Genomic DNA, 23,925 nt, shown 5'->3' with positions numbered 1-23,925 from the left:
AGTAAAAGTGAAGTTAACTACATAGACACTGATAACAACTCTACTACGGTGCAACGATTTTATGATGTAGATTTGCCAGTAATGCCCCGTATTGCTTAGTCATGAGGCACATGAGACTCTGTTTATCAGAGAGACATACGCCACAGAGATACCGATAACAACTCGATAAGCCCTCGGCGGTAGTGCTATAAGAGCGGCTGCGTACAAGCCACCAGGTCAACAACGGCGACCATGGTGAAGGCACGCAAAATCGTACTCGCCAGAGACTTCCAGGGAGAGCCTCGACCTGAGGACTTCCGAGTCGAGGAGGAGGACCTGCCGCCTGTCAAGGATGGACAGATCCTGGCCGAGGCTGTTTACTTCAGCGTCGACCCCTTCCAGAGGGGGCACAGGGCAACACACAAAGTGGGAGACACCATGGTAGCAGCCCAGGTGAAGTATTTCTGATTTGCTTTCGATCCTAAGCTGACCCAGTGAGGTGAACTGCATCCACATGCAACCACGGTGACGCCACTTAATGACGTCACCAACTTTTCATGAGAGCAGAGAGAGAGAGAGAGAGAGTTCCGTCTTCAGGCCACAAGTGGTCCATCGGGACCATCCGACCGCCGTCTCATCCTCAGTTGAGAATGCGGATACGTGGGGCGTGTGGTCAGCACACCGCTCTCCCGGTTTTATTTGACTGAAGCCGCTACCATTCGGTCGAGTAGCTCCTCAATTGGCATCAATAGGCTGAGTGCACCCCGAAAAATGGCAACAGCGCATGGCGGCCTGGATGGTCACCCATCTAAGTGCCGGCCACGCCCGACAGCGCTTAACTTCGGTGATCTCACGGGAACCGGTGTAACCCCTGCGGCAAGGCCGTTGCCTAACTTTTCATGAGGAGATACGAAAATTCTGGTGGCATTTTTGTAGTGGCTCCATCTTTTCCTAATATACAAATTATCCACAGTCGTTTAAGTCTGTGAAGGCACTAGCTTTCCTCAACCATCGATGAACGCCGTCCTACTGCTGCCTGGTGATTACACTGGTGATTGCACCATCCATCTATGAATAATTGTCCGTAAATGATACTCATTTCTGACATTAACAGCTGGGAACTGTGTTTTTACCGGTACCCCGCTGGCTATACTCGTTAAAAACAAAAATAAATTTAATATATTATTAAGGCATTAATAAAGGTCTCGTTGCTCCCTTTGCCTTCTTTGTAATATGGTGGTTTCAATCGTAAACTTATCGTTTACTAGTATTTGTAGGGGTCTCTCTTCCTTGCAGGGACTTTTCGTTTCCATATGCAACGTCCACTGTGTGAATTCAAAACACTAATATTTTATGAACAATTCGTATTATAGAAACCAATTTTCTGCTATTAAAAGGGCGGCTACAAACCAATAATTTGCTTTGATCATACGCCCAGCATTCTTCCTGCTGCTTTAAACAGTACTAACAGTCCTTGAAAAGTACATTTAAGCCAGAGAACTTTTGTTAATATACGCAGTGGCACTTTCTGACCCTAACTTGACGTATATGTGACGATAGACATGAAATACAGTAGTGCTGACCCGACAGCCTTGAATGTTTATTTAGTGGGTTCTCAGAAGGATACTTCGTTTTACATGTCTCTTTTATCCTTGTGATATCGCTGTTATAAGACACCAAGCGAGCCAATCAATTGGGCAGAAAAAGAGTAATTGAGTTCATTCTCCAAAACGAAAACGCATCGATATTTAGTCTACCATCACAGTACAAGAATATTGGGACAATTCAAACTGTATTCAGCAGTAATGATTCCACTATGAAATTAACATCATACTACACGTTTGAGTTCTTGAAACTTAATTACCAAGTTGGAATCTTCTACGAGTTCCAGTTCAAAGATGGCCTCAGCGTCAAAAAATTTAGTAACTTTACTCAAACACAAAACGTCTGCAACGTTGCACTGTTGATGATGAATCTAGCTTCGAAGCACTCTGTCTTGATGTATGTGTTGCATTTGTAACTGGCTAAGATGGATAAATTTGTGTTTCAACTGTTTCATTCTAGTTTCATTTTTTTGTCACAAGGTGTTCACTAATCTTCTCAGATGAACTACTCTTCGTCCTTGCTGTAGAAGAAAATCTGATCCATCATCTCTGAGAAGTCTTTGAAATCTAATGATGTCTAGTTTCGCATTTGACTTAGCTGTTTGTTTGGTCAGAATGAAACGCGGCAAGTATTTTGCGCGCCGGATGCATTAACAATTACAATACGTACTGGCAGAAAACTCATAGCAACATCAGAATATAATTAATGTAGAGTAATTAAACTCCAGAAATACATTTGTCTAGGTAGTATACTTAATTAAGTGATGAACATTGCAAAATTGCAGGTTAAAAGCGCGAAATAAGCCATGGCAAACGCGAAATGCTGGTGATTTAAAAACCGGTGTGACCGTCAGAAAGTTGAATGCAGGCATGCAAACGTGCATGCGTTGTGTTGTACAGATAACAGATGTCAATTTTTGGGATGGAGTTCCACACCTGTTGCACTTTGTCTATCAGTACAGAGGTGGTTTGGATGACGCTGGAGTTCTCATCCGATGATATCCCATATATGCCCTCTTGGCGACAGATCTGGTGCTCGAACAAAGACAATATATCGACACTCTGTAGAATATGTTGGATTATGACAGCAGTACATGGGCAACCGTTATCCCGTTGGAAAACACCTACTGGAGCTCTGTTCATGAATGGCAGCGCAACAGGTCGAATCACCAGACTTACGTACAAATTTGCAGTCAAGGTGCGTGGGATAGCAATGACGGTGTTCCGCCTATCATACGAAATCGCACATCAGACCACAACTCTAGGTGTAGATCCAGTATGTCTAGCTCGCAGACAGATTGGTTTCACACCCAGAACTGGGCTGTCTATAACCACCACACAGCCATCACTGGCACCGAGGGAGAACCAGCTTTCATCAGGAAACGCAACACACCTTCGCCCTGTCCTCCAGTGAGGTCTTACTTGACGCCACTAAGTTCGCAAATGGCGGTGGTTTGCGGTCATTGGAACGCACACTACAGGGCATCTGGCTCGAAGTTGCCCTTGAAGTAACCGATTTGTAACGGTTCGTTGTGTTACTGTGGTGCCAACTGCTGCTCAAATTGCTGCTGCAGATGCATTAAGTTGCCGTATGCCGAACACGATGTTCGTCCCTCTCGGTAGGGCTTCGTGTCCATCCAGAGCCCGGTCTTCTTGCGACCGCACCTACTCGTGACCACAGCTTCCAGCAATCATGTACAGTGACTGCAATGCTGTCAAGTCTTTCTGCAATATCACAGAAGGGACATCCTGCTTACCATAACCTTTTCACCCGCTCGTTAAAAGTCAGTGAGGTGTTGATAAAGTGGTCTTTGTCACCTTAAACGTATTCTTGAGTAACATCAGTGTAAGAGGTAACAAAGCTCACGACCATTACAATTGTTGTTGTTGTGGTCTTCAGTCCTGAGACTGGTTCGATGCAGCTCTCCATGCTACTCTATCCTGTGGAAGCTTCTTCATCTCCCAGTACCTATTGCAGCCTACATCCTTTGCTTAGTGTATTCATCTCTTGGTCTCCCACTACGATTTTTACCCTCCAGGCTACCCTCCAGTACTAAATTGGTGATCCCTTGATGCCTCAGAACATGTCCTACCAACCGATCCCTTCTTCTGGTCAAGTTGTGCCACGAACTCCTCTTCTCCCCAATTCTATTCAATACCTCCTCAGTAGTTATGTGATCTACCCATCTAATGTTCAGCGTTCATCTGTAGCACCACATTTCGAAAGCTTCTATTCTCTTCTTGTCTAAACTATTTGTCGTCCATGTTTCACTTCCATACATGGCTACACTCCATACAAATACTTTCAGAAACGACTTCCTGACACTTCAATCTATACTCGATGTTAACAAATTTCTCTTCTTAAGAAACGCATTCCTTGCCATTGTCAGTCTACATTTTATATCCTCTCTACTTCAACCATCATTAGTTATTTTGCTCCCCAAACAGCAAAACTCCATTACTACTTTAAGTGTCTCATTTCCTAATCTAATTCCCTCAGAATCACCCGACTTAATTCGACTAAATTCCAGTATCCTTGTTTTGCTTTTGTTGATGTTCATCTTACACCCTCCTTTCAAGACACTGTCCATTCCGTTCAACTGCTCTTCCAAGTCCTTTGCTGTCTCTGACAGAATTACAATGTTATCGGCGAACGTCAAAGTTTTTAGTTCTTCTCCATGGATTTTATTACCTACTCTGAACTTTTCTTTTGTTTCCTTTATTGCTTGCTCAATATACAGATTGAATAGCATCGGGGATAGGCTACAACCCTGTCTCACTCCCTTCCCAACCACTGCTTCCCTTTCATGTCCCTCAACTCTTATAACTGTCACCTGGTTTCTGTACAAATTGTAAATAGCCTTTCGCTCCCTGTATTTTACCCCTGGCACCTTCAGAATTTGAAAGAGAGTATTCCAGTTAACATTGTCAAAAGCTTTCTCTAAGTCTACAAATGCTAGAAAAGTAGGTTTGTCTTTCCTTAATCTTTCTTCTAAGATAAGTCGTAGGGTCAGTATTGCCTCACGTGTTCCAACATTTCGACGGAATCCAAACTGATCTTCCCCGAGGTCGGCTTCTACCAGTTCTTCCATTCGTCTGTAACGAATTCGCGTTAGTATTTTGCAGCTGTGACTTATGAAACTGATAGTTCGGTAATTTTCACATCTGTCAACACCTGCTTTCTTTGGGATTGGAATTATTATATTCTTCTTGAAGTCTGAGGGAATTTCGCCTGTCTCATACATCTTGCTCACCAGATGGTAGAGTTTTGTCAGGACTGGCTCTCCCAAGGCTGTCAGTAGTTCTAAAGGAATGTTGTCCATTCCCAGGGCCTTGTTTCGACTGTCAAACTCTTCACACAGTATCGTGTCTCCCATTTCAACATCATCTTCATCCCATTCCATGTCCATGATATTGTCCTCAAGAACCCCGCCCTTGTATAGACCCTTTATATACTCCTTCCACCTTTCTGCTTTCCCTTCTTTCCTTAGAACTGGGTTTCCATCTGAGCTCTTGATATGCGTGCAAGTACTTCTCTTTTCTCCAAAGGTCTCTTTAATTTTCCTGTAGGCAGTATCTTACCCCTCGTGAGATAAGCCTCTACATCCTTACATTTGTCCTCTAGCCATCCCTGCTTAGCCATTTTGCACTTCCTGTCGATATCATTTTTGAGACGTTTGTATTCCTTTTTACCTGCTTCACTTACTGCATTTTTGTATTTTCTCCTTTCATCAATTAAATTCAGTATCTCTTCTATTACCGAGGGATTTCTACTAGCCCTCGTCTTTTGACCTACTTGATCCTCCACTGCCTTCACTATTTCATTCCTCAAAGCTACCCATTCTTCTTCTACTGTATTTCTTTCCCCCATTCCTGTCAATTGTTCCCTTATGCTCTCCCTGAAACTCTCTACAACCTCTGGTTCTTTCAGTTTATCCAGGTCCCATCTCCTTAAATTCTCACCTTTTTGCCTTTTCTTCAGTTTTAATCTACAGTTCATAACCAATAGACTGTGGTCAGAGTCCACATCTGCTCCTGGAAATGTCTTACAATTTAAAATCTGGTTCCTAAATCTCTGTCTTACAGTATGCATTTAATTTCCATCGTCATAGTGGCTCTACTAGAGTCGCTCTTATGCGACTGGTGCGAAATTTGGATAGATATCATCTTTCAGATGTAGAAAAACGTCTATCAACATTGGTTTATGTGACAACTCCTTCTAGGTGTTGCGATGTTTTTCCGTCAGTGTATTTATCTTTATGAGCCTGACAACGGGGAAATGCGGTATGAAAAATGTTATTGATATCATAAAACGTGGTGACTATCAGTAGGTACCGTGTGCAATTATAGCTCTTTCCTTTTATCTCAGAGGCTATTTTAATGAATTATGAGTGTCTGGAGTATGTGCAATAGTGCTGAGGCTACGAGACGGAGCGACAGGAAACGCTTAGGAGGAGCACATCGGTGGCAGGTGTACGAGGCCGCAGTCTGGGTGGCGTAAGATTCTTGGAAGTGAGGTCAGCCCGAACCAACAGGAAGTGGCAAGCATTGCCCTCGCACAATGACTGCTGGGAGATGCGGCACCGCGTGTAGTAGTCAGGGGCGACTTTTCCATGTTTTTCTGAGTTATGTAAGTCAGCAGGCTTTCGTGGTCGTTGTCACTAAAGATAAAATCTTCTGGGTTGTTAGGCCGCGTCATATTTCCTTCTAAAATAATCGACGTTTCGACCCCTCTGCTGGGATCTTCTTCAGGATGTTCTGGTGTCCACTACTGCTAGAACACTACTCTAGATCCCAGCAGAGGAGTCGAAACGTCGATTATCGGACATCCTGAAGATGATCCCAGCAGAGGGGTCGAAATGTCGATTACTTTAGAACGAAATATGACGCGGCCAAACAACCAGGAACATTTTATCTTTTTTCTGACTTATTTTGAAGGATAAAAGAATAGTTTCTGCCGCTTTCAGAGAGCGCAGGACACTGGATACCAGCTGTAGCCTCATACCGGTTCTTTCTGAATTTCTCGAAACTGCTTATGAGGCTATGGATATTGGCGGGAGAACTTGCAGTTGGTGTAAGGAAGAGTGTCGTCTGATCGCAGCGTTGAAATGAATACTTTTTGGTAGTAGGGAAGGATTTTATATTTCATTGGAGGCTGGGAAAAGCGTTAGTTTTCTAGGGATTCTTTGTTGGAGCGAATCCTAAGCTGGATCGCCGAGCTTCGTAATTTTTCCGTTGGTGACTGGACCCCAAAAGGTGTCTGCACGTCTCCATTGCTCAGCTCGGTACATTTCAGCCTTATGTAGAGTTAGTGTAATTGGCAGCTCCAACAAGAGATCTAGGTCCCTCGCCTGTCTCATCTTCTTTGCAGTGGTAATGAATATGTGAGCTTAAAAAATGTGCGGTCTTCTGGATTTTTAATCACCAACTTCCAATAACAGTTCTCATCAAACATTATGTGATTTAATAGTTGTCACTAATCAATGAACGTTGGGAGGGAGTAAATTCTTACGATGGCACGAAGTATTAATTGATAGGCGTGTGTCGCTGCTTTCCATTTAATCATTATACATTGAAGCCCCAAAGAAACCGGTATAGGCATCCGTATTCAAATACAGAGATATGTAAACAGGCAGAATAAGATGCCGCTTTCGGCAACGCCTACATAAGCAACAAGAGTCTGGTGCAGTTGTGAGATTAGTTACCGCTGCTGCAACGGCAGGTTATCAAGATTTAAATGAGTTTGAACGTGGTGTTATAGTCGGCGCACGAGCGATGGGACACAGAATCTCCGAAGTAACGATGAAGTGATTTTTTTCCCGCACGACCTTTTCACGAGTGTACATTGAATAGCAGGAATCCGGTGAAACATCAAATTTCCGACGTCGCTGTGGCCGGAAAAACATCCTGCAACAGCGGGACCAACGACGATTGAAGATAATCGTTCTTCGTTACAGAAGTGCAACCCTTCCCCAAACTGCTGCAGATTTCAGTGCTGGACCATCAACAAGTGTCAGCGTGCGAACCATCATCGATATGAGCTTTCGGAGCCAAACTTCCACTCGTGAACCATTGATAACTATAGGACACCAAGCTTTACGTCTCACATGGGCCGTCAACGCCGACACTGGACTGTTGATGACTGGAAACCTGTTGTCTGGTCGGATGTGTCTCGCTTCAAATTGTATCGAGCGGATGGACGTGTAAGGATATGGAGAAAACCTCATGAATCCATGGACCCTGTATGTCAGCAGGGGACTGTTCAAGCTGGTAGAGGCTCTGTAATGACGTGGGACGTGTGCAGTTGAAGTGATATGGGACTCCTGATACAACTGCATACTTCTCTGACAGATGACACTTCCGTAAGCATCCTGTCTGATCACCTGCATCCATTCATGTCCATTGTGCATTCCGACGGACTTGGGCAATTCATTCAGGATAATGCGATATCCCACACGCCCATAATGACTACAGAGTGGCTCCAGGAACACTCTTCTGAGTTTAAACACTTCCGCTGGCCACCAAACTCCCCAGAAATGAACATTTTTGAGCGTATCTGGGATGCCTTGCAACGTGTTGTTCAGAAGAGTTTCTATCCTCTCGTACTCTTACGTATTTATAGACGCCCTGCAGGATACATAGTGTCAGTTCTCTCTAGTACTACTTCACACATTTTTCGAGTCCATGCTACGTCGTGTCGTGGCACTTCCGCGTGCTCGCCGGCGCCCTCCACGGAAGCAGGTGGGTGTAATAGTTTCTTTGGCTCTTCAGTGTATAAATTTGGATAGAGGCAATGTTCACAGGGTTTGATTATTCATTACTATGCTGATCTCATATATTTGTCTATGAAGAAATCTGAATACTGATTTTCATCACTGTTTCTGTTCGACCCCTACACATTACGTTGTAGACTTTTAATTTATATCGTGGAAGAAGCAATCAGCTCAAAATCATCTCCACCATATTACTCCAGTCAGAGAGCGTTAGCCAGAGTGCGATATTTCTTTTTCAAATTCCCCACTTTAAGAACTATGCCTAGGGCCGTAATTTTCGAGATATCCATTTAATCTTGCATACGAGCATTTACACGTTAGTCCTTAAAATTGTTACCTGCCCAGAATTAGTTCTGGAAGGTTCAGGAAAATTCTTCACCACCCGTTTTTGCACACAATATAACTCATTCCGTTCTTTTTGAAAGTTTGCGTATAGAGTGACTTTCTTAACCTAGGTAGTGCAGCATCCACAAGCAAAAATTTTCCCCCAACACCTCAGATCGATCGTTCAACCTCTGGTCTGTCTGAAAAACAGTCCACATCATTTTGTTACAAGAAACACTGCTATTCTTAGTGTAGCTTTTAAAACCAAATTTACTCGATCATAATCAAATAGAAGGAGAACATCCTAAATTTCGTTTTCTGTTTTTTACCACTGTATTGTGTATAAGAGGTTCGTCGTTCAAGACTGTCTCCTCTTAACAATAAGGATTGATGATCCAGGAAATAAATTAGCAGCAAATCGCGGTGAACGAGACAGGTGTTTCACATTGAACAGCATATCATCAAAACTTATTCTGCCTCAGATCTACGTTGGTTTCCATCCCCTTAGTGAGCGTCAGATAATTTCGTCTAAGAAATCAAAGTATGGCATTGTCTAATATTTGGACCTACACTATGCACTGATAAGAAAATTTTTTAAACTGGCCAGAACAACCAAAGCTGAACAGTGTGACAGTTGAGACCGTTATACATTGAACATAGCACTGATGGTTCATCACTGAGAATTTTTATGACTACCCATGTTTCCGTAACATATAAACCTGTGAACAGAAAGTAATGCTTCCTAAGTGCTGTGTGTACTAAACTAAGCACAAATAAACGCTGCGAATAGATGGTATTCTTATGATCTAAGATGTGAAATTTAATTCACTCAAACCAATCAAAAAATTTTACCAGATGTCCATTACCAAAGCGATTTCTGGCCGCTGGTTGACCGTTGTTACTATGTTGAAGATTACAGGGGAACCAGCTGACTGCTACAGCAAGTTTCAAGGAGGATTCTGTTTGAAATCAATCCATGGGTGATTTTATGAATGCAAACAGCGGTGATCAGGAATTAGTTATTTCTAGGTAGCATAAGATGCAGTAAAGTACACTGGACTCTTTTCGCCTCATTTGCGCTATGGGAAGTTGGGTAGGGAAGTGGGTAACCTAAACTAAAGATGATAAAGAGCTACAAAGTGTTTGCAGAATGAGATTTTCACTCTGCAGCGGACTGTTCGCTGATATGAGACTTCGTGGCAGATTATAACCGTGTGCCGGACCGAGACAGTTACAAAGTGTTTCTGATGTGTGAGTATGTGACTCCAGAGTTGAGATAAAATCTGGCCTGATTATCTAGTATTATTTGATATAGAACGATTTATGTTTCCCTGGATAAGGGTATAAAGCCTGAAGAAAAATAAAAAACTGTATGTAGAGTTTGGTAATGAATCTGATTATGTCATCTGGTGTCAGAATTGGGCATAGAGAAGACAGAGAATGTTGGATCTTTTATGGTGATTTGTTTGTGAATTTGCAGAAAAAAATTAAAATGTGCCTCATGATACAAGTTGGAGGAGATTTAAGGTTCGACCAATATTTGTGGATATGGTCTCTTATGTTTATGATTAAGTCTTTGAAATTGTAGCTAGAGCACATTTCGCGAAAGAGTCACTTATCAAGAAAAGGAATGTCATGGATATGCTCACACAATTCAAGTGGCAGATGTTACAGTAGAGGTGCTGAGTGGAGTAATTTCCTTGTACACTACTGGCCATTAAAATTGCTACACCAAGCAAAGATGCAGATGATAAACGTGTATTCATTGGACAAATATATTATACTAGAACTGACGTGTGATTACATTTTCACGCAATTTGGGTGCATACATCCTGAAAAATCAGTACCCAAAACAACCACCTCTGGCCGTAATAATGGCCTTGATACGCCTGGGCATTGAGTCAAACAGAGCTCGGATGACGTGTACAGGTACAGCTGCCCATGCAGCTTCAACAAGATACCACAGTTCATCAAGAGTAGTGGCTGGCGTATTGTGACGAGCCAGATGCTCGGCCACCATTGACCAGATGTTTTCAATTGGTGAGAGATCTGGAGAATGTGCTGGCCAGGGTAGCAGTCGAACATTTTCTGTATCCAGAAATGCCCATACGGGACCTGAAACATGCGATCGTGCATTATCCTGCTGAAATGTAGGCTTTCGCAGGGATCGAATGAAGGGTAAAGCCACGGGTCGTAAGACATCTGAAATGTAACGTCCACTGTTCAAAGTGCCGTCAATGCGAACAAGAGGTGACCGAGACGTCTAACCAATTGCACCCCATACCATCACGCCAGGTGATACACCAGTATGGCGATGACGATGTGCGTTCACCGCGATGTCGCCAAACACGGATGCGACCGTCATGATGCTGTAAACAGAAACTGGATTCATCCGACAAAATGACGTTTTGCCATTCCTGCACCCAGGTTCGTCGTTGAGTACACGATTGCAGGCGCTCCTGCCTGTGATGCAGCGTCAAGGGTAACCGCAACCATGGTCTCCGAGCTGTTAGTCCATGCTGCTGCAAACGTCGTCGAACTGTTCGTGCAGATGGTTGTTGTCTTGCAAACGTCCCCATGTGTTGACTCAGGGATCGAGACGTGGCTGCACGATACGTTACATCCATGCGGATAAGATGCATGTCATCTCGACTGCTAGTGATACGAGGCCGTTGGAAGCCAGCCTGGCGTTCCGTATTACCCTCCTGAACCCACTGATTCCATATTCTGCTAACAGTCATTGGATCTCGACCAACGCGAGCAGCAATGTCGCGATACGATAAACCGCAATCGCGATAGGCTACAATCCGACCTTTATCAAGTCTGAAACGTGATGGTACGCAATTCTCCTCCTTACACGAGTAATAACAACAACGTTTCAGCAGACAACGCCGGTCAACTGCTGTTTGTGTACGAGAAATCGGTTGGCAACTTTCCTCATGTCAGCACGTTGTAGGTGTCGCCACCGGCGCCAACCTTGTATGAATGCTCTGAAAAGCTAATCACCTGCATATCACAGCATCTTCTTCGTGTCGGTTAAATTTCGCGTCTGTAGCAAGTCATCTTCGTGGTGTACCAATTTTAATGGCCAGTAGTGTATATTTCCAAGAGTAGTCAAATAAATTGTTACTGATACAACTGACTTGAGTCAGTGTATCTATGAGGTAGTGTAACACACAAGCCTATCCACAGGTGGCGCGCATTGTGGAGAGCCGGGCTGCTGGTTTCCCGGTGGGTCGCCACGTGGTGGGCTACTGGGGATGGCGCGACCGCACCGTGGCCGACGTGGGGCCCAACGCAGAGTTCCCCATCCACATGTCGCCGCCCATGCTGGCTCCAGAGCTGGGGGATCTGCCAGTATCCCTGTCCTTGGGAGTGCTCGGTATGCCTGGAATCAGCGGCTACTTCCCGCTGCTGGATGTCCTCAAGCCCAAGGCGGGAGAGGTGGTCGTGGTCAGTGGCGCTGCGGGCGCTGTGGGCAGCATAGTGGGGCAGATAGCGCTCATCAAGGGATGCACTGTCATCGGCTTCGCCGGATCTGACGCCAAGGTATGCAGCAACTTTCTTTCAACTTAAAATGTGCGTGTTCAATAGAGAAGGTAACATTTCTCATTACAACACACAGATAGTCCTGCAATTGTCTTTTCAATAGATTAACAAAGATTCTTTCTGGTTTTATTCTCGAATTAGAAACATACAAATTTACACTATCCATACACATCAATAAATATGTACATACATACACACACATTGTATTTATATTACATGTGCCCAGTACTTTGCAACCTCCAAGGCGCTTGGAGTGTCTTGCAGGAGATTAATCTTCGTGCAGGATGTAGGGCACAAAAGGCACTGGAGCATGTGGCTTGTGGTTTGTTCTTGTCCACAATCACAGGACGTATCTTCTCTTATGAAGCCCCATCTCTTCAGGTTGTTTCTGGATCGTCCAACTCCTGATAGTCATCTGTTTAAAGATTTCCACACCAGCCAGCTCTCGTTGTGTCCAGGTGGTAGTTCTTCAGCTTCTGGCGTCTGCAGGTGAGGCGTCGACTTCTTCCATAACTCCAGACTTGCCTTCTATGGTAAAATGGTGAGTTTCTCGGATGTTCTCAGGAAGCTCTTTCGCGATCTCAGCCGTTGCAGTGGTGTATTATGTCCGTGCAGTGGATGGGCACTGTCCTGTTCCACTTTCAGTCTCTCCTTGTTGGCAGCCACTGTTCTGCGTATCCATGGTGGCGCTATTCCAGCCAGGCACTAGAGGTTATCAGTTGGGGTAGGTCTTAAGCAACCTGTGATCAACCTGCAGGTTTCGTTGAGAGCAATGTCTACTCGTCTGGCATGAGATGACCTGTACCAGACTGGAGAAGCATATTCAGCAGTAGAAAAGCATAGTGTCATTGCAGAACAGCGAATAGTTTTTGGATGTCATCCCCACTGTGTCCCCGCTACTTTGCGAATTAGGTTGTTTCGAGCGGCGATTTTCATTTTGGTGTTCTTGCAGTGAGTTTTGAATGTCAGAATTCTATCGAGAGTGACTCCCAAGTATTTAGGTGCGTGATGATGCTGGAGTTGGATACCTGACCATGCACTATGTAGCTCACCATTAGATTCCCTGTTCCTTAAATGAAAGGCACACACTTGTGTCTTCGAAGGGTTTGGTCTGAGTTGGTTCCGATTGTAGTAGCTTGACAGTGTTCTAAGTGCTGTTGTCAGGTTTCTTTCCACTCTTTCAAAGCATGAGCTCTGCGTAGCAAGGGCTAGGTCATCTGCATATAAGAATCTCCTTGTGCCTGGGATCAATGGCTGGTCGTTGGTATAGATGTTGAAGAGATGTTGGGGTACATGAAAGGGGTACATGAAAGGAGCCTCCACGAAGATTGCAATGATTTCCGACCAAGATAAGACTTGCAATAGGGCGTACCCTGTGCGTCAGGTTTCTCTGGCGGCTGGTCCTTTCACACCAGAAACATCATCTAGGTCCTTTTCAGGACCACAGTCGACCATCATATTCTTTGTGGTAAAAGTGTAATTGAAATTTGTGTCTGGTGTTCTTTCTGGTTGAAGTGATGTTTTCACACTAATTTTCGAGAGCGAAACAAGCTACCATCTACATTTGACTGCTGAATTAGGAAGGTCTGATACATGCAGTTCTCTTGCCACGTATGCTTGATTCCCGCTCTTCTATGAAGGGTTAGTTCTCTTAGTTATTTGTGCAGACGTTCTCGTAGGAACGGCTGTTTTTCTGTATTCTCTAGCATTGATTTGACACATACCACAAAGTTACATCAGTATTCTGTAATGAGCAGTATTACAGTGTAGTCATTTTTGGGCATTTTGGAATAGCACTTTAATGCCTGAGTTGCGGATATATACTTGTGGGTAAGGTACTTTGGAGCAGCACCCTAATGTCTGGGTTGCGGATACTCGTATATATCTGTGGGTTAGGTATCTAGGTTATGTAATGAATAGGTCTGTGGAAATGCATTAATAATTGCTTGAATAATTGGAAAAATAGGTTAGAAAGAATAGTTGAGAACATTTTGAAGGTAATTTATGAATCTGTGCACAATATTGGGTGAACTTTAACTGATACCAATATCAAAAGACCTTGAATATCATTACATTCAAGGTCAATAAACATAATTTGCATTACGTACTGATGCTTCCAGTAGTGTGCGATCCCGAATAATCACTGCAACCATTGAAACTGTCGATCTGTCTATAAGCTCTTAAACACACGAAGAACAATATTTTTAGTAGAAGGAAACCAAGTTCAATAGGTGTCTATCAAGTCTGAGTCTTCACATTAGTTCTAGCGTGTTTAGTCTTGAGCGTGACAATGTCGATGCAGGAAAGCTCCTTCGGATACGGCGTCATTTATTCTGGTCTCCAAAGAACTTCTTTATGCAGGATTTCGGCGGAAAGTGAAATGATGAATAGATAGGAGTTTAACTTACAAGCGTGCGAATAAATATTCCTTTTCTAATAACTTTTCATAATACTTTTAATGAACGGTTAAAAAAACACATCATTAACAATGCTGGTACGACAGATCCAAGCGTACGTGCGTACGCTACCACTCCCCGAATCAAAAGGGTGAATATACATGATTTAATAAATTAGAGCTTTTTCTTTGTTTCATACAGATATTTAACGATGTATCAAACATTATCCTTGCCACAAAACCACTCGTTAATTTACTTTTGGCGGTGTCTTAGGTTTATCGCTCATTTAGTTTACATTTAGCTCATGTATAGTAAAAGAAAAGAAAAAAATAATAATATGATGCAATACACTAACGCAGTTTAGCCGTCAGGAATCCTGGGATATGTGCAGTGCGCAACTGAGAGATCGATTTTGCTGCGACTATTGCGATCGGTGCACGTATCGGCAGCATTTCTCCGATCGTATTAACAAAACCAGATGCACCAGCATTTTGTACAGAACAAATCAAAGGTACTATCGTAGTGTTGATATGAGTCTTAGTAGCCGGCAGAGCTGGTGTTCAAAATTTTTGGTAACATTTTTGGGAAACAAAAGAGCTTATTAATTGTATAAAATCAGTAAAAAAAGTCTAGATCGCGATTTATTAAAATTACCGGTTTCGGCCTAATCTTAGGCCATCTTCAGATCGCACCATCAGTTGAAGTTCATGATGTCTAGAACAGCCATTAGACCTTAGTCGCTGAAACTGCTCACCAACTGAGGTCTACTGGCTGTTCTAGACATCATCAACTTCAGCTGATGGTGCTGTCTGAAGATGGTCTAAGATTATGCCGAAACCGGTCATTTTAATAAAATAACCATTGCCATCTAGACTGTCTTTCTTCTGATTTTTTATAGAGCTGGTGTTGTCTTTGCGTTGCTTTTCTTCCTCAGCTCTTCGACATATCGGCGCTACGTTAGGTGCCTTATGAGAGCGTCTCTTACGTATTCGGGTATATCCTGCCATCACAAAACTCTGCCCACCCTATCGAATGGTGAGGAATTGTGGGCTGATTCACTGGGGTGTCCTAAAATCTGCACTCTCACCCCTGGTGGCAAATGGAGTCATGCTCTGGAGGCAAGTTACTGTCTCCAGTCACTCAATTCAGTCAGCTACTTCAAACAGTGCGTCACACAAATGAAGGGCTACACTGTTAACTGCTAAAATAAGTGCAGCTGAATCCAAATATTAACACACTTCAGATTAAGTGAAGAACATCCAGAAACTGTAACAACAGGAGAAAAAATCGCGAAAGTGCAAAACGTATCACCGGATAATCTGTGATTAAATTCGTACGATACTGCAGATGCTATAGAAACATCAGGGAAAGAGCATGACATGGTTCACTTGAAAACGATGAGAAAGCTTTCTGAACGGGCGGTGACATATCTGTTGAATACTTACCGAAACAAAATTCTAGAACGTATTTTTGTCTTACCTTTGTTTGTGTCAGAAAGAATCCAGGTGCTATGTCTACCTATTTATTACTGTGGACAATAAAAGCTTTTACTACTTCACAACTCGAATGAAACAACAATCAAATATGTTGGTCCGCCACAAAAAAAAAAAAAAAAAAAAAAAAAAAAACACGGAAACTATCGAATGTTCTTCTAGTTTTGCGACTAGCGTTTCCTTGGAAGTGAAACGGATTAATGCGTTTATTGAAATATCCAGACCTTTTTTACACTATAGACAGAATTCATTCTTTACACTAAATAACCGAGCAAATATGTCGATCCAGTATCTGGTTTTAGATGTAACCTAAGTCTCTTGTTCTCAGGTGAAATGGCTGAAAGATGACCTGGGCTTTCATCACGCTTTTAACTACAAGACGACAGACGTGTCCACCGCCCTCAAGCAGGCTGCTCCAGATGGCGTCGACGTGTACTTCGACAACGTGGGAGGAGACATGAGCACTGCAATCATCAGCAACATGCGCTACCGCGGCCGCATCGCTATTATTGGCGGAATCTCCCAGTACAACGAATCAGAGATCCAGAAACTGGTCACTCTGCCGTTTTCATTTTTAGCCAATCAACTCCGCCTTGAGGGCTGCGCTTATTCAAGATGGCACGACCGCTGGGACGAGGGCATCAGCCAGCTGATGCAGTGGATCAGAGAGGGGAAACTCAAGTACAGGGAGACGGTGACCCACGGCTTCCACAACGCTCCAAAAGCCTTCATCGGTATGCTGCGAGGTGAAAATTTTGGAAAAGCTGTTGTCAAATTGTGAAAAATCTCTTGTTGTAGATGAGGATACCCGAGCAAATACAGAGACAGTTTCCTTGAACTTTTTATAAAGAGAACATAAAATGTAAAGTGCAGGATTTAGCTCAACAATTCCACTAGAAGTTACGTCTCTAATACTTTAATTTCGAAACATCATCATTTGCAGTTTTAGAGAAATAGTAACAATTGTACTATCAGTTTCCTGTCGTATGTGAAATGAATAAAGTTTATTTGTCAACGCGTAAATGCCTCATTAATTTAACTGAAAACATGTGAAAAAATTTGAAAGGTATGTCATATGTTTTGACTAAATACGAAACCTGTAATAAAATACAAACGATAAATCTAATACATCAGAACAAGTACTTTGCCATTACCAGTCATTACAAACAATGTACGACATGTCTATTTATCTCAAAGTATTTACGGAATTGTGAATTAAAGGCTATCTTGGAAACAAGATGATATACGAGGGTCGTTCAATAAGTAGTGCCCCACATTTTTTTCTCAGAACATATTTATTGTTAAGAGTCAGAGTGTGGTGACAATATACATCAACATGTATTGTCCATGTCCTCTTTTTCTACGTTCTATGGCTGTACGCCGATATTGTGGAAGAAAATATATTCCGTGCTGGTAAAAGCTCTTGTCCTGCAGGCGTAGCCATGTTTTCACCGCTTGACTGACACTCTCGTCGTCTTCAAAGTGTGTTCCCCATAGAGAATCTTTAAGCGGTCCCAAGAGATGGAAGTTCGAGAGTGCCAGGTCTGGCCTGTAGAGTGGATGAGGCAGTGATGCCCAACTCAATTTGTCGATGTGTTCCTAGGTTCTCAGACTTGTGTTTGGGATTGCATTATTGTGTTGAAGCAAGATTTCTACTGGATTCTTGTCCGATCGAACACGTCGGAACGGGCTCTTGAGTTTACTCAGAGTCTTCACGTATGCCTTTGAACTGATGGTTGAGCCTCTTGGCATCACATCCACGAGAATGACGCCATTACAGTACCAGAAGGCCGTCACCGCGAATTTTCCGGCAGAGGGAGTTGTCTTGAATTTATTCTTTTGTGGTGAATGAGGATGATGCCACTGCATGGACTGCCTTTTTGTTTCCGGCGCAAAGTGGTGCACCCAGCTTTCGTCCCCCGCAACGATCCGTGACAGAAAAGCCTCTCCGTCTGTCTCAAAACACTCTAACAATTCAGACGAAATGACCTTTTTTTGAATCTTGTGGTCCGCTGCGGGCATTCGTGGAAACCATCGTGAGCACCTCTTTGAATATCAGATAGTCTCGATCATTTCAGACGCACTTCCAACGCTGACCGAAAACTGTAGAGCCAATTGTCGAATTGTGATACGGCGATCGGCACGAATAATGGTATTCGCACGATTCAGCATGTCCGGAGCAGTGGCTGTGACAGGACGTCGCGAGCGTGGCTGATCATGCATGGAGCTCGGTTTCTGCATTTCCTGAGGCTGTAACTTTCTTTACCCATCGCCCAACTGTACTCCTGTCAACAGCAGCATCGCCATACACGGCACACAAACGTTTGTGGATGTTCACCACGGTTTCTTTTTCTGCACAGAAGAATTCAAAACAGCACGCTGTTTGTAACGTGAGTCGTATGTAGAAACTATTTTGACGCTGTACTATGGCTCTGCCATCTGCCAGAACACTTCGATACTTCACCGGCCCAAAGAACAAACATCAAATGTGAAGCACCAAAAAATTTTCAAATGGCTCGTGTTATGGAGTGGACTGTGGGTTTGTGCCGCCCATGTGCACTGGAGCAGAACATCATTGTTAGAATAGATAGCCAAAACACGGTGACCATCAACTTAATAGCGCTGGTCCACCTTTAGAACGCAACATTCCTGCGTTTCTGCGTGGCACGGATTTGACAAGCCCATAGAGAGTTTTTGGAGATGTATCGTACCGGATGCATACGAACAGGTCACAAAATTTCCATCAATTACTAACCGATTGATTGTGGATGTGGAGCTGGCGCCCTTTGGCGCCGCAGATGTGTTCCACCATGCTCATATCAGGAAAAATTGGTGGCTATCGTGTTTCTCAAGCAAGTGTAGCGGGTCTTCTATCACAGACAGTTATCCTGCTGAAAGATGCCACGACGTTGGGGAAGATATCATCATGAAGGGGTGTAGGTGGCATGCAATAATGTTAAAGTGGTCCAGAGTTGTCATGGTGTCTCTGACTGCTACCTCAGTTCCACTAAAGCCTAAGTGAATGTCCCCCATAACTTAATACTGCCCCCACCGGCCTGAGTGCATAGCACAGTGCAAATTTCGAGAAGCTGGTCACTTGGATGAAGGCGTATGCAGAAAAGACTATCGACCTTTTGTATCAAGAAACGTGATTCATCCATCAGGGCGACAATTTTCCATTTATCCATATTTCAATCTCGATAACTCCGTGCCCAGCCCAATCGTAACCGACAGTATCGTTGGTTCAACTAGGAACTCGTATGAGTGGTTTTCTGCTGAGTCTCAAGTTCAAGAATGTGCATTGAAGAGTGTGCTCAGAAACCTCTGAGTCTGCGGCAGCACTGTACTCTGTCGCGAGATCTGCCACAGATCGCGGCTTATCCTGCTTTACACTGTGAGCAAGCCTATGCTACAATAATTCCACATTCTTCCCTAATCCGCTAACATACTTTCCATGCCGTGTAACGTGTCCGCAAACCCATTGGGAGGCATTCCATCTCATAGTGGGCAGGGCTCGTAATTTTCGACTTAACAGTAACGCTGAGTGTTGAGCCCAAACATTATCTCTTCATACAAGCGGAGTTAATATGAATGAAGAATATATACACACACCAGGATGACATACCAGAATGCTATGAAACACAACTATAGCACACGAAATAACCATTGTAATTTCAGGCAAAGAGCACTTATGAAAATTAGCACACCATAGTCCGCATATTATCTGCTCAGTGTGGTTCAAAGAATTTCCAGAATCCATCAGAGCATAAACTGGGAACTCTATTAAAACAAAAGTCCCTTCTCACAAGTAAATGTTTATGTTCACTGATATAATTATATTTTGCTTGATGTCCCAGCTCTATACCGCAAAATCAAAGTAGATCTGACTGCAGAAATAGCAAGTCAATTGTTCGTCTGTTAAAGTCCTCATATTGCAATCAATAGTTTCCTGTTAGTTATTAATGTAAAACACAACGACCACGGCCGTGTTGCTCTCCCTTAGGCCACACATGATATACCTTCCGTAGATGACTTTAATCCAGTGCAGCTTGCTAAGTTTTGTCAGGTAGATTTCTATTCAATTTTCTCAACCTCATTAGATACCCCCACACAAAAGCGTATTTTTAGAGGTTTAGTGATGCCACACAAAAGCGTATTTTTAGAGGTTTAGTGATGCTGAACCAACTTGTTTCCCTCTGTACGTGGCGCTGATAATGTTATGTGGCAAGAGTTCGAACTGAGTTGCTCATAACTGAAGTTTCTGTGATCGTTGCTAATTTTGCTGGAGAAGGTTATTTTATTCCACGTACGTCATTGATTTGATCTGATTTATTCGCCCTAATATGTAAGCCTAATTACTATGAAATCAGTGGCTAAAAGTCCTGCTCACGAGTTGGTAGCACCTGCTGACGTGCATAGTGCGTTTTGCAACTGATTTTAATATGCGTACAATGTAAATGACGCGAAACGTGTGAATACTTTAGCGTGGGGTCCTTACTGCCTGTAAAATGTGATGTGATTTGTGACTTTAATGTATGCGTGAAAATGTAATTGATGTGATTCCCTTACCTTCGAGTCACTACCATCTGAAAATGTAAAAACAGTAAGTGTGGCTTGTCATAGATTTTAGTGTATGTATGAAAATGTAAAATCTAACTTTTTTTGGACTTTTATAATAAAATTTGTACGTAAAATTTTTCGTTTTGTTTTTCCCCCATTCCCCTCCGTAGCGCATAATATTAATGAGCCTCATTCAAGTAACCAGCGACAAGGACAGAAATAAAATGTTACGTAAACGTTTTTATTGAAATATAATACAGAGAGAGATATACAGATAGAGTGAGAGGGAAAGGGGGGGGGGTGAGTGGCAGAGAGAGAGGAGAGAGACAGAGAGAGAAATGAAATTTATTGATGTAGAGTATAAAACAGAGAGAGAGAGAGAGAGATGAAGTTTACTGATGAGGGAGTACGAAATGAAATTTACTCGTTCAACAGTATAGTATTTGCCACAAACAATTTTTAGTGAATTTTGAAAAATATTGTAATACTGGGAATACTTTTTTTAAGCTTTGTTTCTTGCATATGTGAGTTAATAAATACAGTATTTGACACGAAAAATTTTGATTAATACAGATAATTCTAATACTTTTGAATATGGTACCATAATAGCCACTAGCACAGCTTGGCTAGTTACCCTAACTTGGACTTTTTTTTTTTTAATTCCTGCCAACACCGTCTTCCACGGTTTAAATTTCCTGCCACTGCCATGTTGGATTTTTAAAAAAAAATGGTTCAGATGGCTCTGAGCTCTATGGGACTTAACATCTTAGGTCATCGGTACCCTAGAACTTAGACCTACTTAAACCTAACTAACCTAAGGACATCACACACATTCATGCCCGAGGCAGGATTCGAACCTGCGACCGTAGCAGTCCCGCGGTTCCGGACTGCAACGCCTAGAACCGCACGGCCACCGCGGCCGGCTGGGTTTTTAAATTTCCTGCCACTGTCGTAGATTTTTAAATTTCCTGCTACCCCAATCTTGCACTTTTAAAATATCTGTCACCGTCATCTTGACTTTTTCAGTTTTCCACCTCAACCATCTCGGATTTTTTTAGGCAAGTGAAGGGTCAACTGGCGATGGCTGCTTCAATTGTATGCTATATACAGTAGTTGACAGCTGTACTACACAATGCTTATTAATTTTTAGTTTCTTTTCCTCGCCAAAAATAATAGTCTATTCTGTAGTATGACCAAATGATTCAATACCTACACTTTCTGCGTTTCTTTTTCGTTAGTCTGAGAGTTAGTTTTCTTACACTTCAACCGCAGAACGCTATTCTCATTAGTTTGTTTTACATGCCGCTGCCAGCTGTTTTCATAAAGATATATTAAGCAACTGCAAGAATAAATACTTAACATAATGGTTGGCGTGATGTGATGTGGCGTAGAGTGGCAGTGTGGCGCAGTCCTCATTGTAATGGCAACAAAGTCGTACCTACAGCCCGAGAAGTTGTTCTGCTAGCAACTTTCCTCTGTGGCTGTACTCAAATGTTCGTCCACTGCAGGGGTGGAGACGGCGTACAAATTGCTGGAACATCACAGACGCCAAGTTGCTGTTATATAATGCTCAATTTGTGGCCGCCTAGTAACCTGCCAGGAAACGTAGCCATGATGTGAGTACTCCTCAACGTGAGGTCACTGCCGGTCACCCCCTCGTCTTCCTCTATTTAACAGGTGGCATCTTTCATGCTCTTTATCGCCATATTCAGTTAGCGAAGGCACTGACCCATGCCCGGCTTTCATTCATGTGGCTACCGGAATGATATGTTTCGGCGACAGGAACTGCAACAGCAGAAAGTGAATCTCATGTTCTTCTTCAGAAATGATTCGGAAGCCGTGTTGGTCTTGACAGAGAACACAAGACACAGATATATTTGCTTCAGTGGTAGCAATTTGAAAGCTAACTTCTGTCTTTTAAACATTACGATAGTCCTCAATAGAAATTTGGGAACAACTTTGAAACTGATTTTTGGCCATTTTTAGGTGTAACCCTCTGATAATTCTATCTTACTTGGAATGCTTTATCGACAGATCATTGAACTTTCACAAGCGCAATGTGGCTTTTATATGTGTGCTTTTGAACGAAACTGACACATTTAACTTAGCGTGAATTTCTGCATAAAAATTAATGTTTCATGTAGTGACTCTCATTTTATAGATGAAGACCCTTGCAGTTGCAATGTCTTTGCAGTTTGTACGATCTGAACCTAAATATACAAGAAAATAAATTTTTAGACTCCTACAATTACTGAAAAAATTACGTAGACGACTGATGTGAGCTGTGGCTTCCAGTGGAACTGCATTCAGTGACGAAGTGCAACAGCATTACATATAAGAGATTTGAAAATATTGCAAGGATAAAACCGAGTGCGTGTCAGTATAAAGCCAGTGCGTTCCTTGTAGCAAAAGATCCGTTCAATGAGACAAAGAGGCACGAAGAAACCAGTACTGGTCGTGAATAAGTGAAGCAACATTGTTTGATGTTCACAAAAATGCAATTTTAATAAAGTGAAAAGACAAATTCTGAAACTTCTTGTAAAGTCAATTAAATGTTAAAGTAGTTTGGAAACATGACAGGCAGCCGACAAATGCTACATAAAAACGACAAATTCATAATTGTAGCACAGTAGCAAAAATGTTTCATGGTCAACACTACCTGTGAACGTTTATCAGAGAGAAGGTCTGATTTGCATCAGGGCTCACGAATATGAGAGGCACAACTGGATATCTTTACCTCCATGAGCCGTTGCTTCCAAATCTAACACAAAGGAATACCATTGTCCATTAGTACTTAAACAAAATGTTACATGATAAATTACGCTGTGAGAAATATGATTCTAAAATAATTCTGCAAGTAACGTTGGCGAAACACTCACGATGACACGGTTTAAAGCCAACAGCTTGTAATCACATCAGTGAAGTAAGTAATAAAGCGTGATGAAATGGCAAATCAGTGTCTGTACCACACCAAAACCTGGCCCAGAGTGCAGTTCTTTCCAGCAGAGATCACGCTGTCGCTAACTGAAATTCGCGCTAAACTCTGGCACCCAGAAGGCAATGTCCTTGAGCTTGAGGCATATCAGGCGCAGCTACCCAGAGCTAATGCGGCTATGAGCTAGGCAGTGCTGCCTGTTTGGAATGCTATACTTTGGAAGAAACGAAAGACTGTCTATGTATTTATTTCTAGTGTTCATCCGCTTGAAATAATTATACTGACACTACTCAGAATTTTACTTCACTGCTC

At 42.7% G+C, this 23,925-nt stretch overlaps 1 protein-coding gene and 1 pseudogene across 1 annotated transcript; one reads left to right on the top strand and one right to left on the bottom strand.

The window, feature by feature from the left end:
• Positions 1-231: 231 nt before the first annotated feature.
• LOC126195126 (prostaglandin reductase 1-like) lies at positions 232-17,145 on the top strand. Its single transcript, XM_049933620.1, has 3 exons — positions 232-432; positions 11,873-12,229; positions 16,447-17,145. The coding sequence occupies exons 1-3, from the start codon at positions 232-234 to the stop codon at positions 16,897-16,899; spliced, it is 1,011 nt and encodes a 336-aa protein (XP_049789577.1). The 3' UTR covers positions 16,900-17,145.
• LOC126196334 (5S ribosomal RNA) lies at positions 752-869 on the bottom strand (annotated as a pseudogene).
• Positions 17,146-23,925: the final 6,780 nt, after the last annotated feature.

This window comes from Schistocerca nitens, chromosome 7 (assembly GCF_023898315.1).
Source record: "Schistocerca nitens isolate TAMUIC-IGC-003100 chromosome 7, iqSchNite1.1, whole genome shotgun sequence".
In the NCBI taxonomy this organism is placed as follows: Eukaryota; Metazoa; Arthropoda; class Insecta; order Orthoptera; family Acrididae; genus Schistocerca; species Schistocerca nitens.
This window is presented reverse-complemented; position numbering and strand designations above follow the sequence as displayed.